At 36.8% G+C, this 16,767-nt stretch overlaps 1 protein-coding gene across 10 annotated transcripts in view; it reads left to right on the forward strand.

Moving 5' to 3' along the window:
* Positions 1–15,927, forward strand: part of DRAM2 (DNA damage regulated autophagy modulator 2) — a 19,588-nt gene extending 3,661 nt beyond the window's left edge. For 2 of the 10 annotated variants that reach the window (XM_029948120.1, XM_029948121.1), the window contains exons 3-9: positions 2,379–2,523; positions 5,432–5,499; positions 6,797–6,936; positions 10,229–10,406; positions 10,909–10,991; positions 12,715–12,807; positions 13,322–15,927. In XM_029948120.1, coding sequence (XP_029803980.1) covers positions 2,393–2,523; positions 5,432–5,499; positions 6,797–6,936; positions 10,229–10,406; positions 10,909–10,991; positions 12,715–12,807; positions 13,322–13,429 — 801 coding nt within the window. In that variant the 5' untranslated portion in view covers positions 2,379–2,392 and the 3' untranslated portion in view covers positions 13,430–15,927. Of the gene's footprint in view, positions 1–167; positions 302–2,378; positions 2,524–2,639; positions 4,905–5,431; positions 5,500–6,796; positions 6,937–10,228; positions 10,407–10,908; positions 10,992–12,714; positions 12,808–13,321 lie in introns of all 10 variants that reach the window. The other 8 variants (XM_029948125.1, XM_029948122.1, XM_029948124.1 and 5 more) reach the window with 8 other exon arrangements.
* The last annotated feature ends 840 nt before the right edge of the window (positions 15,928–16,767 follow it).

Consider the following 16,767-nt stretch of genomic DNA (forward strand, 5'->3'; position numbering starts at 1 on the left):
GTGAGGATTTCTATTTGCAGTTGTATAGCTCATGGCCTTGGAGAACCATTCTGCCCCACATTCAGCCAGGAAACTCAAAAATTCACACTCAGTGAAAGATGGGCTAGGAAAAATATCTTCTTTCTGGTAAAGGGGGATCACAAAGAAATTTGTTCATTTTCACCCAGGTCCAGGTGGAGCAGTGAAGCTCACCCTTGAGAACCTTAAACTACAGGGCCTGCCATTACTGAGATTCAGGGTTCAACTTACATATCTACATGGTCTAAAAAACCTGGAAGTCAAGAAACTAAAGTTGGCCCAGGTTGGTAATGTGCCCGAGTGCCTGGCAAAAATAGTTATAGACCCTCCCTGGGATGGTTCACCCGTAGCCAGAGCCTTTTAGAATACTCCCAATTAAAATCATCTAAATACAAGTTCATGGTCAAAAACTATAAAACAAGTGCAAGGGGTGGTGGAACCAGCAAATATGAAACTAGACTCCACTAAGGATGTTGCATTAGAATTTCCCAAAATAAATAAAATAATGTTCAAAGAGAAGAAATAAAGACTTTAGAAGTAGTTCAAAATTTCTAGAAATTGAGAATGATTGTCCCAGAAACTTGTGCTGGGGAAAGCTCTATAGGAGTGTGGCAAGGAATTGTCATGTTTAGCTAAACTGATGAAAAAAAGCATTGATAGAATGTTTAAGACTAAAAAGAGGGGGGAAAGAACAGAAAGGAGATTATGATAATTCTGGCAGGAAATTACTCAAGCCATGTCTGTAATGGTGACTTTAGGAATAAAGGAAAGGAAACTTGTTTAGCAAGATTTAAATGTACATATTTAGCAGCAAGTCAGATGATCTGGGTAAGCCACAGGTCAAAATGGCTGAGATTTCATCATTTGGAAGGTCAGTCTGAGATGTGGAGGCTGAGCATACTGGAGGATTGTGCAGATAGGAGTTGTTCTTACAGAGCTCATGGGAAATACTCAATTTCTGTCCATCAAACTATGAGAAGGTGCTCCTCCAAACATGAAATTATTTTCACATGCATAGGAGTAATTTATTCGAATTTGAAGATATTCCTATACTTATTTTTAAAAATTAAATTAATTCAGATACATTAATGTCTTCAAATTCTCTTACTATTACTTAACATTCTCAGTCTGGAGTTGATGAAAGAAAGTGGTGGTTTGTGTTATGTGTGTATTTAGATGCTCTTTTTCTTTCCCCCTCATGCATATAATGGTGAACAAAACAGTTGGTTTCTGCTCTTTCAGAATCTAAGGTATTAGTACAGAAGATAAAACCAAGCAAAACAGGATGGGTTAAGTGAGATAAATGCCCTGGTTTGGGAAGTAAAGGGTACTATGGAAACAAAGTAGGGACACTCAGCTGAAGCTGGAAAATCTGGGACTTGAATAGGTATAGGAGTTAACAGGTGGTAGTAGGGTTGGAGGGATGATAGCATTGTGGTCTGTCATCCAGACAGAACAATGTACACGAAGGTCTATGAGTGTGCAAGAGAGCATGACTCGAACATCTGAAAGAAGATTGCTATAGCAGTAGAGGGTAGTGATTGATATTAGAACGGAATGAGTGAGTTTGAATTCTGTCTCTACTGAGTTCCAGCTCTGTGACCTTGGACAGTTTTCTAAACCTCCGTAATTCTGTTGTGAGGAGTAAACGAGATCATGTAATTAAGGTGTTTAGTAACTTGGTGACACAGAGTAATACTCACTGTGTACTTTTGTAATGATGATGAAGATTATGACAGCTAGAACAAGGAACTGGGAACAAAGAAGTAGCCAGAGGTGAATTATGGAAAAGTGAGTCAAGATCAGACAAAACAAAGACCTTGTAGATCGGTTACGGAGGAAAGATGATTTATAAGGGTGCAGGGAGGCACTGAAAGATTCTTGAAGAACAATTAGGTGGTCAGATTGGTATTTCAGAATTAGAAGGATCACTCTAGGTTTAGCGTGGAGTCTTAGATTGATCATCGTCTGCAACAGAAAAGGACCATTTAGGTCCTTTTGATTATAACAATAGACTTACAAGAAATGATGGTGTTCTGGGTAGAGTAGTGGCAGGAAAGATGGAGAGGAAGGGTAGATTTGAAGGAAATTTGGAAGATTGAATAAACATTACTTAGTACTTGATTATGTGTAGAAAGATGGGGGAAAAAGAATGTTTCTGAATATGCCAAGGGGGTGAAACTTGGTTCCATTTACTAAGAAACTGAAAGCGAGCAGGTGTTGATAGATGTTTTGGGGGATGATTTCAGAAGTAGGATAGCTCATGGTGATAAATGCAAGATTGTGGGAGTGGATTGCTAAAGCAGAAGAGGTGAAATACCTGTGAGTAATCGTTTCTGATTTTTTTTTTTCTACTTCAGAAGACCTGTTTGAGATGTGGTGGTTTCAGCAAGGTCTCTGTTTCCTTCCTTCTGCCCTAGTAATTTGGACAGCTGCTGCTTTCATATTTTCGTACATTATTGCCATAACACTCCACCATGTTGACCCTGCTTTGCCTTATATCAGGTCAGTGAAATGTATCCTTTTATAGTAGACTGTTTATGTATCATTCACATTGCAACATTGAAGCCATTTACATAAAGCTAACCAAAGAGATAAAAGATCTATACTCTGTTTCATAGAACACTGATGAAAGAAATTGAAGAGGACACCAAAAAATGGAAAAACATCTCATGCTCATGGACTGGAAGAACAGATATTGTTAAAATGTCTATCCTACCCAAACCCAACATCTAACGTTAACATTTTAAAATTCAGATTTCACGTTTGATATTATAAGAACAAAAGGAACATAAAAAGGAAGTTGTGTTTGGTTCTAGAAAAATAGAAATGTGGAGATGGGGTAAGATTCATTTAGTGAATTAGTGAGTTATGCCTTCTTTTCCAAATAAGTATTTGAGGTTGTCTCAGAAGATAGATGTGGAGTTCTTCTCCCGTTAAAATTCAAAAATGCTGCAAACAACAGCAATAGTATTAAAATATAATGGTGATGGCAACTATTTTTTGACCTACTGTGTACAAGGTAACATTTTAAGAATTTACCTAATTGTACCTTTTAAAAATATGTAGAAGAGATCAGACGTTACCATCTACATTTGTTCTCAAAGTAGCGCGATATGGAGCAAAGGATATCAACAAATTGGGTATGCTCTGGGAAGATGTACAAAAACCAAAGATACTATAGAATTTAAGGTTCCAGTTCTAGGAATAATCTGAATAAAACCCACTGTTCACCTCGCTCTGCTAGAGGAACGTAGCTTAAGGCGCCAGTCACTCCTTAGAGAACATGTGTCTATGATTCCTGAGTGTCCGTCCGCATTGTTATTTCCCTTTTGAGAAAGTGCTTTCACTTTAAAGAGCTTTTAATCTGTTAAGAGGCCATTGGGTTCTTCAGAGTTTCAGTTCTGTGATGGTACTGCATGTGATTTTCTGACAAATAGTAGCCTAGGCACTTCCTTTTCCATCCCTGTCACTCTGCCTTTTTATTTTCCTCCTAATGACCTTAGTATTATTAGCCTGGGATCTTTCTCCAACATTCTAATATATCTAAACTCAGTAGTACTTACTTTTACTTCTCAGGCGCATTTTCTTCATCTGAAAAATGATGGAATTCAACTGGATGCTCTGCAAACTTCCTTTCACTTCACAGACATTATCTGAAAGGTTTAATTGTTAATAGTCCCAAAAGACATAACCAACTGTAAATTTCATTCCAAAGACAATTCTCCTGCAAGTGTGCTTCAGGTGTTCTCTTAGCGGTTCAAGCAGTGGATGCTCAGGTAGAATGCACAAGACTAGTTCGGGGCATGAGAAGAAATTATTAGAAATTCTGTGTGTATTTTTTTAATGTCCATATTTAAACTTATATAATACATTTTGAAGTTACATGGTCAGATTTTTTTGTTGTTATGTTAGTGTATGATCAAAATAGTTTGATGACCACTGGGTTGGGACATCATGCTGATGAGGTGATGGACTTGGCTGTTGTCACTTGTGGGCCAGTTTCTGTCATTCTGAGGCAGAGCCGAGAAGGGAGCACACTTAGCCAGTCATTTTGGAAATGCATGCTTTTGTTTATTTATGGGATAGTTCAAAACTGTAGCATCACTTGAAATACAACTATTATGAATTATTATGGATATTTTTCTGATTATAAGAATACATATAAATTATTTTTGAAAGTTTGAAAGGTAGAAGAAACAAACGAAACCATAATCTCCACCTCCTGAAGATGATCAGAGTAACAGAATCTTTTATTTCTGACAAAAGACATTTTAGAGTCAGAAGGAGCAATACTTAAGAATTCATATTCTCTACGTTACTTTTCCTGAACTTAACCCAAATCTTCACCAAACCTTATTGATTCCTTACCAGATGCAAGTTTCCATTTCTTTTTTAATCCCATTACATTGTGTTAGTAGAGATCCTTATTATTTTTGAAAGAGACTTTGAGAAAGTCTTTGTCTTTTTCATCTTTACTGTAGTTTGAGGGAAGGGAAAGGAATTAGCATTTAATATGTATCTCCCTGCGCCTACTACTCTGCTAGATCTTCGCATGTAGGGCCATGGTTTCATTTCCTCATGTTGGGCTGGTGAGACTGGGAGGGAATTAATAGCCCCATTTTGTAGATAAAGAACAGTCAGAGGGAGTGAAAAGAACATACCCGAGGCTCCACAGTAAATGGCCGATGGACTGTTGATCTCTGTATTCCTCACTGCCCTGAAACACAGGCATGTAAACCGATACATTGCAATACATTGTACTAAGTGACTCTAACAGAAGTCTGGACAGAATGCTTCGTGAGTCTGCATGCTGCTGGAGGAGTTGGCTAAGGCTGAGGAGAGGAGGGGACCCAAAGCTGGTCTCGCGTGGAAGCTCCAGGAAGGCAAGGGCATTGTCTCTTTTACTACCCACTATATTCCTGTCCCTAAAGTACTTAGGAGGTGCTTGATAAATGTGTTTTTAATTAACAGGAAATGATTAGGTATTAATTGAATTATAGACAACATCAACAACAGGTGCCAAGAGTCATGAAAGGATGTGTGGTGTTTAGGGAACAAACATTCACATGACAGATGAACACACTTGCCCAGGGTAGAAGTCAGGTACACAGTCCCAATACACCCAGCAAGTTTTGTTTTGTTTTTGTTTTTGTTTTTTTAAATCACTTTCTATTGATTTCTATTATGTGAAAAAGTAATAACTAAAGCAATAGGAGAAAAAAGTGAACCAGGTAGGATACTGTGAGCTCAGACTGTCATGTTCTCATAAAATTATGTAAGAGCTGAACTTATGAATGTATAAAAAGAAACAGGATTTGAAGTAACCCCTGTTATTTTTTTAGCTCTTTAGAAAAATTGCACATGTATATCTAGTGTGAGAAATCCACATACCTTCTTTTTTTTCTTTCAGTGACACCGGTACCCTGCCTCCAGAAAAATGCTTGTTTGGGGCAATGTTAAATATTGCCGCAGTTTTATGTAAGTAATGGGAATGATTTTTAAATTTGAAATTAATAGCTAAATTAATTTCCATCTTTAAACACTATTCTGTAACTTATTTTACTTTCTGTTTACTTGGGGGACCGTTACCACTAAATTATTGATTGCAGACATGTTCCTCTTAATAAGAAAAGCAATTTCTAAAAATGTTAAATTATAGAAATCATAAAAAATATGTATGAGGCTATTTGACTGCTTATCCAAATAGAAGTTGTAAAGTATAATCAAGTATTTCTTGAGGCCTTAAATGGATTTCTTAAGCAACCAGTAGAGGACAGGAAGCTCACAACTAACACCAACGAAATGCATTTAGGGTAAACAAAGTTTGAGACATCAGTGGAGTCATGTTTTGGTTTTTGAAAGATGTTCTAACACCGAAAGAATGGAGTTCTACTGTATTTTACATTCCTGTTTGTTTATTCTTTTTGAACCAAGCGTTATTAATGATTTACTAAAATACTTTTTCACTCAGTTGTGATTGTTTTAAATATTTGCATTCTTCCATATGGTATTTATTACTTGCTTGGGTCAAGAATTGAAGTCAAGGAAATGATTCAGTGTATAGAAATTCTTATGACTAAAGTTTTCCAAAAAATATCTACGAAAGAATCTCTGATTTATTTTCTACACTTCCGAGTTCTTTGACAGTATTTTTGTGATGGAAAATTTGATTTGGTTTTACTCCTTCTTGACTAACAAGGATAGTAAAGTGGGTTGTTGTGGGTTTTTTTTTTTTTTTTATGTAATTGACTGCTATATTTCATTGAGCCAAATTGTAATAATTTGAAATACAATGAGATGAGAATGAAGCAAATCATCTTTTGTTGTTTTGTTTTGTTTGCCTGGACCCATTTTATCCATATTTTAGCAGTAATTACTTTAGACTTTAATGCTAATCATATAGAATATTTTGTGTTTTATAACACGTCATCAGAGATTTTCAGAAGACATCAAACTTCTCTCTTAAACTTTATCCTAAGTATTTATAAATGTGAGGCCCATGGGAGGGGCCAGTGTTTCTGAGTCACACAGAGATATTACCAGTTCCATAATGCAACCGTAAAAGCTCTTTTTATTTTATTTTATTTTTTTAATAGTTTATTGTCAGATTGGTTTCCTTAAAAGCTCTTTAAAATCGACAGCTCTTTCTGCTTTTTTTCTCTTCTCTCAAATAAGCTGTAAAAGGAAAATCTATGTTATGACCTTTGTTAACTATTGGCAACTTTATTCCCTGGTTATTTGTTACTTTGTTGTCTTTCGGATGATCTCTTCCCAGGCATTGCCACAATTTATGTTCGTTACAAACAAGTTCATGCTCTGAATCCTGAAGAGAGTCGGATCATCAGAATAAACAAGGCTGGCCTTGCCCTTGGATTACTGAGTTGTTTTGGACTTTCTATTGTGGCAAACTTCCAGGTTTGTGCTTTACCCCAGCATAGGTATTTTCCTGAAGTACCTAAATTAATACATGTTAAAAAGGAAACCTGAAACATTCAGTTACACGCTGTTGTTTCTTTGCCTTAACAAAGTAGAATCTTTTGCCCTTAAATTATTTGACCTTCATAGAGTTCACTACATATACAATTAGAAAAATTCATTCTCAGTAAGCTGCTGACCACCTATAAATTATCCCAGCCTTTTAAGAATTCACAGAACTTTTTATTTATAAATTATCCTTTTAAGGTTCACAGAACTCTTTATTTAGTAGACTCTATTATTACTTAGTTGGTGACTACTCCATGACCAGAGAGAATTGATATATAAGTGACAAAAATTATAGACTTACACTTAAAAAAATGTGCCTAACACCAATTTTATATTTATATTCTTATTTAGATGTTTCCATTGATCACCTCTCTTTCTAGGTGCTCAGTCCCTTATATGAGTAAGTAAAGGGAGAATACGGAACTCTTTCAGCTTTTCTCAGGGAATTCTTAAAGTGGCAGTCCCCCTTCATAAATATTTGCCAGCTCTTCACATTCCTTTCTATTGACATTCTTTCAGTCATATCCTGGGTGCATAGTGTCTTTTGATTCATCTCTCTTCAGTCTTTATAAAGTTTCAATTTAGACATTTGATGCCCTGTTTATACACATTTATCACACAAATACACTAACAGAGGCATATTCCTGCATCTAGTGTAGCCATGTTTGGTTGATAGATGGCTTTCCTCCCACAATGAATTAAGGCCTTGACCCTAACCATCTTTGAGCTCTGCTATTCCCTAAGTCCGTAATGTCTTCTGCAACCAGCTGGCTGAAACCGTCAAACAAAACCATGCAAAATCCACACCTGCTTCCTTTTAACTTGAACCTTAACTAGAGTGAGTCACATCATTCTAGTTACATTTATTTGCTAGACACGGTAGCGGGGGCTAGGAAATGAAGTCTTGCTGATCATCAGTTCCTGGAGTGACACTAAATCATGAAAGGGACACAAGTTTTGATGGACAGCTACCTAGCTATTTTTGCCACAAATAGGGTCCTGCCTTCCCTGATCAGTTTCTGTATTTCTGCTCATAGCCCTAAACTAATTAATTTCATTTTTGTCTATTTTTCCAGCTTTTATCCATATGTATAGATAAATTCCCATATGAAGATAATACATTTTATTTTATGTTATTTTATTATTTTTTGTATTGTTTTACAGGTGCTGAAATTTTTTCTTTGTTACCCAAAGTGGTAATGACAGTGCTTTTTTTCCCCCTTCTCAGTACTCATAATTCATTTAGTTATTTTTTAAATATAATTTATTGTCAAATTGGTTTCTTACAACACCCAGTGCTCATCCCAAGTGCCTTCCCTCATCCCCCATCAATCCTCAATTTGTTCTCAGTATTTAGGAGTTTTTCTTTCTCATTGCCATGTAGTACGCCATTGTATCTATAAAACACATCTTCTTGATCCATTTGTCAGGTGATGGACATTTAGGCTCTTTCCATGATTTGGCTATTGTTGAATGTGCTGCTATGAACATTGGGGTACATGCACCCCTATGCATCAGCACTTCTGTATCCTTTGGATAAATCCCTAGCAGTGCTATTGCTGAGTCATAGGGGAGTTCTATTGTTGTTTGAGGAACCTCCACACTGTTTTCCAGAGTGGCTGCACCAGTTTACATTCCCACTATCAGTGTAGGAGGGTGCTCATTTCTGAACATCCTTCCAGCAACTGTAGTCTCCTGATTTGCTCATTTTAGCCACTCTGACCAGCGTGAGGTGGTACCTCAGTGTGGTTTTGAATTGTATTTCCCTGATGATGAGTGATGCTGAGCATTATTTCATGTGTCTGTTGGCCATCTGGATGTAGTCTTTGGAAAAGTGTCTGTTCATGTCTTCTGCCCATTTCTTCCCTGGATTATTTGTTTTTCGGGTGTGGAGTTTGGGGAATTCCTTATTGATAACTCATTGCCAGTAATAACACCACAAACTGAATCAAAGTAGCCCTTTCTCTGCAAAGGAAAACCAATGGCTTTGGCAAAAACATTGTTATCTTTTACTTTGGTTTTTTTTTTTTTTTTTTTTTTCACTTTTGAGAAACAGAGAGACAGAGCACGAGCTGGGGAGGAGGGAGAGAGAGACAGAATCTGAAGCAGGCTCCAGGCTCCAAGCTATCAGCACAGAGCCTAACTCAGAGCTTGAACTCACCAACCTGTGAGACTGAGGTCATGACCTGAACTGAATTGGACACTTAACCAACTGAGCCACTCAGGCGCCTCTCTTTTACTTCTTTATGCTGGAGACTTCCTATAGCTTCAACTAAGAAAGTTGGGCTCTCTGTGTTTGTGAATTAGCACCGTCGACTGAAAGGAGGGGCTCAAGCCTTCCTCTCCCTTCTCATCACCTCGTGATGCCCTCCATGCCAGATGCTATGCATTGCCTTCTCAACTACATAAAATACAGACAGTGCCAGCTTCAAAACTGAGAGGGTTCAACTGAAGATGTTTGTAGCATTTGTGGGGAGCCACTGTTGTCACTTTTAAGCAGAGGGTATATGTAGTAAAAAGTAAAATGTAAATGGACACTGGTAAGAGTGAAGTGAAGGGGGAAAAGAGTGAGGTGAAGGGGGGAAAGAGTGAGGTGAAGGGGGAAAAGTTAGAATTTATGATAATCCCTTGTATGCTTTATCAAAACCAATCAACTAGAGCCATGGTGTGGGGGGGGGGGCGCTTTAAATTGCTTTTGGAGTTAAATTGGGTTTGAGTGGAAACTCCCTCCCTCCAGCTTCCCAACCATGCGAATCTTCCTCTGTTGTGCACTCCTCTTTTTCTATAACCCTTATCACCATCTAACATACAATGGATTTTACTTGCTTCTGAAGTTTATCATTTATTAGTTTTGCTTCTTCACTTGAATATAAACTCTGAGGGCCAGATGCTTGCCTGCCTTGTTCACTAATATATCTGAATACTTAAAATAGTGCTTGACACACAAGAGGCACCCAAATAAACATGTTATTCAATGAGCAAATGGACAATTACTGTCATATTTTTGGTAGTGGCATAAGAATAATTTGGTTTACTGTAATCCTCTGGCTTATGCTGAGTACTCTGAGAGACAATTAGTTCAAGAAGTAATTTTGTAGCATTCACAGTACTTTTCCATTCAATGAATGTTCTATTGAAATGACTGGCTTGTGCTTTTAAACATTGTGTTGGCAATGTGTTTTGAGTTTATCTTATTTACTTATTTCTTCTTTCTACCTCTTAGAAAACAGACTTTTTTGCTGTACACATATGTGGAGCTGTGCTCACCTTTGGTATGGGTTCGTTATATATGTTGGTTCAGACCGTCCTTTCCTACCAAATGCAGCCCAAAATTCATGGGAAACAAGTCTTCTGGATTAGGCTATTGCTGGTTATCTGGTGTGGAGTAAGTGCATTGACCAGTATCCTTTGCTGTAAAATGTGGCTCCACTTGGAAGGGAATTGAATAACAGAATTTAAGTGAACATTGTTGGCATTGGCATATTCTAAGCAGGTCTTTTGTGGGTGAGATTCTTGGGCTAGTAAATTAAAAAACTTGAAACGTGAGATTCAAATTTTATGTAGGACCTCAGTAATTGAGCTACGAACAAAGCTGATGTTTAGCCTGATCATACTCACTTCAAAGATATGAAGGATGTGCTTATGTCCTTGAGAACAATTATGTAGTACTAATTTACTGAGCAAAGAGGGACTGACCATGCAGACCATTTCATAGTCATCCTCCAGGCACATTTTAATTGTCACTACTGCTTTGTGCTATCTAGTCTTTAAGAAAATGGGTTTGGACCTTGGAAATAAATGTATGAGTAATCCTTTTGGACCTTTAAAGTGACTTTTATTTTGAATCTAATTTAAATGTACAGGGCTTGTCCGAGATTCTCCTTGACTTACTTTTTTTTATAGTGCTGACTTCCTCATCATTTTTGCACAGTGGCAAATTTGGCACAGATGTAGACCAGAAACTCCATTGGAACCCCGAGGACAAAGTAAGAACTTGGGATCTGTCAAACTTCGCTTTATATTAAAGAGGACTATTTTGGTTGGTTTTGATATATTCTTCTGTGTCATCACCAAAAGTGAAACTTTTTCAGCAGAATAATCAATTACGTTAAATTAGGATTGTTTTCTACATATGATTGAGTGTGCATAGAACCACTACGTTGTTTCTCTAACATCTGATCAGTGAACATTTTCAAGACACGTAGAGAATCGTGATGGCAAAGAGTTTTCTCAGGAACTGTCTCTCCTATATATGGATGTAGTGTACAACACACCCAACTGAGATCTTTTATTATTGGAATTCTTGTTTTCTGAGTTATTATCTAGAAGTTTATTATTATGGAGTCTGGATTGGGTTCCAAAATACTGGATATCTGAATGGAAATAGCATCCTTGATCCTGATGAAAAAAGTGGAGGGACGTATACTAAATAGATGTTAAAACCAGTTCATCTGTTTTCACAAACCTCTCAGTGGCATTTCATTTTAAATTATCTTTAAAGAATTAGCCCTGGATAGGACATGTTTGTAAGAATGAAATGGAATGATTTATTAGATTCTCTCAGTTATTTTTTTAAATATTTTTAATGTTTTTTACTTTTGAGAGAGAGAGGGACAGAGCATGAGTGGGGGAGGGGCAGAAAGAGTGGGAGATACAGAATCTGAAGCAGGCTCCAGGCTCTGAGCTGCCAGTGCAGAGCCCAACGTGGGGCTCAAACTCACAGACTGTGAGATCATGACCTGAGCTGAAGCCAGATGCTTAACTGACTGAGCCACCCAGGTGCCCTACTCCCATTTTTTTTAATCATCTATATATATTTTTTATTTTAAGGAGAGATACATGAGCAGAGGGGGGGGAGAGAGAGAGAGAGAGAGAGAGAGAGAGAGAGAGAGAGAGAGAGAGAGAGAGAGAGAATCTCCAGCAGGCTCTATGCTCAGTGCAGACCCTGACACAAGGCTTGATCTCACCATCCTAGGATCATGACCTGAGCCAAAATCAAGAGTTGGATGCTCAACCAGTTGAGCCACCCAGGCGCCACTGGATTCTCTTAGTTATAATCCATATATTATTTAATGCTCTAAAAATAACACCAGTTTTACCATGAGCATTTTTTACTTAACCTTTTTTAGTGGCATTTAATGAATCTTATGGTTGTGGAAAGGCAGTAACTTCCTGATCATGGAGTAGAAGTTCTCCTGTCGTAGTTCTCAGATGGAAATTTTATTTGCTCTGGATGAAATTTATAATAGGTAAATCATTTAAGAGGAAGTTTCTGAATGTCTGTCTTTAATTCTTGAGCTATGTTCAATAAATTAAGGATTGTTTTTTCTATCACAGAAAGTTCAGATATGGAATTCTTTATAAAATATAAGTAGAATTAAGTTTTTAAACAAACCTAAATTTAGATAGTTTATATTTACAGAAAAATTGTGAAAATAGCATGGAGGGTTCTGTGTTATCAGTATATTCCATACCTACCCCTTTTATTAACATCTAAGTAGTATAGCATGTTTGTTACAGTTAAACTCAAATGGACACATTTTTAGCAAAAGGCTATGGTGTGTTAAAATGTCCCTAATAATTACCTGATGTCCTTTGATTTTCTTAAGACAGATTGGATTATAAATTTTATGAGTTTTATATGTGAGAGAAATTATAGATTATTTGAAATTTCACACAACTGTTATTTTTTTCCCATTGCCGTTCAAGGGCTATGTGCTTCACATGATCACCACTGCGGCAGAATGGTCTATGTCATTCTCCTTCTTTGCTTTTTTCCTGACTTATGTCCGTGATTTTCAGGTAAGAAAACACAGCATTAGATTCATGCAGTGAAACTTCCTTCAGGTGGAATAAGAGAAGTTTCTATAGGCAAGTCTCCAGCCTTTTTGAAAATTAACTTTGTAAGCAGCACTGCCAGAAGTGGGGCTTCTCAGGGAAGTTGTTTCTGTGTTTGGAGAAGGAGTGTGTTGCTGCTAAGGTAATTGGCCTTGGAAAGAGGGCTGTAAAGAAAATTTGCAGAAACGTTTTCACAAGAATTTTCATCAACTCTGCCTGCGTTTACTGATTCCTTTTAGAAACCAAGGAAAAATGAAGAACTTCTGAGTAGAGAAGCTTGGTTTTCCCACCTCTCTTGGTACTACAGATGATCCCTTGGGCAATACAACATCTGTCTCACTCTCGTTACTCATTAGAATTGGTTTACATCCCCACCCCCATAAATATTCTTCAGAACATGTTGAAGATGTGATGGCGAAGACATTGAAGATGTCTTTAATGAACAAACATCTATATATAATTTTCTTTTCTGTTACAGAAAATTTCTTTACGAGTGGAAGCCAATTTACAAGGATTAACCCTCTATGACACTGCTCCTTGCCCTGTTAACAATGACCGAACACGGCTACTTTCCAGAGATTTATGATGAAGGGATAAAACATTGCTGTGATGATTGTGATTCTCAGGGAGTGGGGAAAATGTTCGTGAAAGTTACTTAACCCTGCTCTGAAGTTTTCAACCAGTTAATCAAGGCTGACAGTGTTATTGATGAACACTGATAATCAAGAGAAATAAAGCCATTTGATAAGTTATTTTAAAGGATATCATCAAGAAGAGCATGGGAAAACATTTATGCCTATACTTTTTTTAATCTCAGAAAATAAAACCAAAGGACTACAACATTGTAGATTTTTTTCTACTTAAGAGAAACAACCAGAAGTGCTCCAAGCAGTCTACAAAACCCAGCCTTTCATATTTTCTAAATCATTGTAAAGCATGTTTTGTTTGATACAAGACATTTTCCAGGACCCCAAATACTCAACATTGCTCAGCAGCTTCTTTAGAATTAGGTTTTGAAGAAATAGTTTTACCATATCAATACATTTCTTACAGTCTTTATAAAGTTTTTTTCTTCTGGAATCCACTAATTAAGGGGAACAGACCTGAATTTATTCAAGTAAGCACTTTCATTGCTTGGGCATTGCACAAGTGATTCTGTAGGTATTGATTTAATTCTTGCCACAAGACCAAATATTATGCCAACTGGTCTGTCACACATCCTTGCAATAGGTTCATCAACCTTAGTCTCTGAAATGAGATTTTAATCACTTAATGCATGAGAGAAGTAGCTATAGGTAAATTTACTTCGTGATTTATGTAAAATAAGGGCTAGGGTTCATACATAAGGCTGAGAAATTTGTGAGTAAGAGCAGATATGATTAATGTACATTATCACAAGCTGCAGTCAATGAGCTTCTTAGATTTTCACATATAGAAATTATAATTATTTGTAAAAGTAGTCTTGAATGAGCAACTAGCACACACCTTTAAACAGAGTGTGATCATTGTAGGAAGGACAAAATCAATTGAAGTGGGGGAACTGGGTACAAAATAGTTATGTAACATGCATCCACCAAAGCAACTTTCTCTTTCTCTGTCGTGTAAGTGATTGGATAGCTTCTACTTGGATCCATATTTGTGCAGATAAAGAATGGTTTACAGACGCCAGATCAAGTTCAAAAGAAGAAAATGATTATCCAGAAGGTGGTGCCCAGTGACTGGTTCTCAAAAGAATCTTTGAAGAAGATTAACAGGGTTTGTCATTTTAGAAGAAATGGTTCTGTGGCCAAAATAAAAGATGGTGACAACAAGTTTAATGTATAAGAGGGAGCCCTTTAAAAGCCCTTTCCGGTGGAATTAGAAGTCTCAATTAAGAATAACTTGCTAGATACAGGACTGTGTAAATAATACTTCTGAAGACTTCCGGGCTAATAAGAATGAAAGTGGAATAAAATACTATTTACTTATACATGCAGTAGTGACCATGGGAGATATTTCAATAAATATTGATTCATTGAAATCTCATCACTAGAAAAAAATTTGGATACAAACCATAAACAATTTCTTTCATGCCTCTGAAAATTATGGTGCAACCACACCAGAGAACCAGGGGTCCGTCCTGACTCCTGTACCTCAAGGAAGCTGAAATTCAAGTTGTGAAGGACCACACATGGTGAGAGGGGAATGATAGAATCAAAGCTTATGAATTACATGTGGGGAGGATGACACACAGAAGAACTTGTACTTGCAGGTCTGTACTAGAATATTAGGGTTAGAAATATGCACTAACACATTAAAGAAATTACTGCAAAACAAAATGTTACTTCTACAGTATTTTAATCCCATTATTTAACCTTTACCCTTAGACCTGACAGAGGATGAAAATGTTAAGTTCAAAAGGGATTATAAATAGATTTCTGAGTGTGTGTTTATCCCTCACACTGAAGTAATGGGAGAGAACCACACCCTCCCTTGCCTCCAATGTCAGTACAGTAGCTAGTATAAACAGATAAGGCATTTTTCTTCAATTCAATCAACATTCCGTATTGAACACTTAGTGTTCAGGATAGAAGATTTTAAGCTGACAAAAGTAACAGATTCTATGAACAAAATGTATCTATTTCTTTTTAGTTCTGGATACACTGCAAAACTGCATTTCCCAGTCCCCCTTTCAATTAAGAATTGCCTGAGACTGAATATTAGCCAGTGAAATGTAAATGAAATGGCTGTTTGCTGTTTTCATATTAAGATTCTGAAAAATGGGAATGCCCTTACCCTTTTTTTTCCTTCTTACATTCAATGGATATTAATAAGATTTTAGGAGATGGCAGAATCACATGGCAAAAGGAACCTGAACTAGCCCACCTCTAATTTTAGATTTTAGAAAATCAAACAAGATCTTCTGTAATTTAGGAATTCCATTTTTATCCATCCCAGTTACTGAATTTTATTTTGCTGGAATAGTGTCATATATTGTGTTTATGGATTTATGAAACAGAAAGAACTTTTCTTATCTCTTCTGCCTTGTCCTGTATAGACTCACTGTGAAATGAAGTTCAGTAAACATTGGCTTATCTTCATAAATCCATGATTTATGTCTTGCTTCTTTTCAATCAGCCAGATTGCTGGTTTTAGAAAGAATGTACTCATTTACTAGGAAGATAAGAATATACAACAGAACTAAAACAGGAAAAATCTTCATAGGCATGAAGATTTTCATTGTGATTGTAAGCAACTGTATCCTCCAAAAGGCAGGTAATTGAGTGAGAGTTCACCTTCTCCGGAAGCCTGAGTAGAATACAAAGAGAATACCTCAGACATTCTAAATTATGCCATTGGAATGTAGTGCAGAGAGAAACTCCCCATGTTTGGAAAGCTGGCAGTTCAGCTGAAAAGCACAAAGGTTCTACTGTAAGATCTCACCATGCTCAGATCCCAATCCCTGCTGAAAGGAAATCCTCTTCATTTAAAATATTTGAAGCAAGTGGTAAAGTTAAACTAAATCAGCAGGAAAGCTCATCTCCACATCAACTACAGATTAGATTGCCTCAGCTTCCCACTCTTAAGAGCCTGATGAGGAACAGGCATGCCCTTTTGTGGAGGTAACTATTATTTATTTTCATACCTACTGTTCTTTTATAGAAAATATCCAGCATACAGCAAGGAATTGTAAGACTTGCAAAGGAGCATAAAAATTAGATTCGAGAGCAAACAGTCACACAAACACAGAGACTGCCCAGATATTACAGTTTTCAGAAGTAGATTAGCTATGATAAATATGCTGAAGAAGGTAGTAAAAAGGGTGGAAAACATGCATGAAAAGGTGGGGGAATTTCAGCAAATACAAACTATAGGAAGCAAAATTCTATAATTGAATATGATATGACTACATATAGAGGAAATGATTTGATAAACTTAGAAGAC

The sequence above is a fragment of the Suricata suricatta genome, chromosome 8, assembly GCF_006229205.1.
Source record: "Suricata suricatta isolate VVHF042 chromosome 8, meerkat_22Aug2017_6uvM2_HiC, whole genome shotgun sequence".
Taxonomy (NCBI): Eukaryota; Metazoa; Chordata; class Mammalia; order Carnivora; family Herpestidae; genus Suricata; species Suricata suricatta.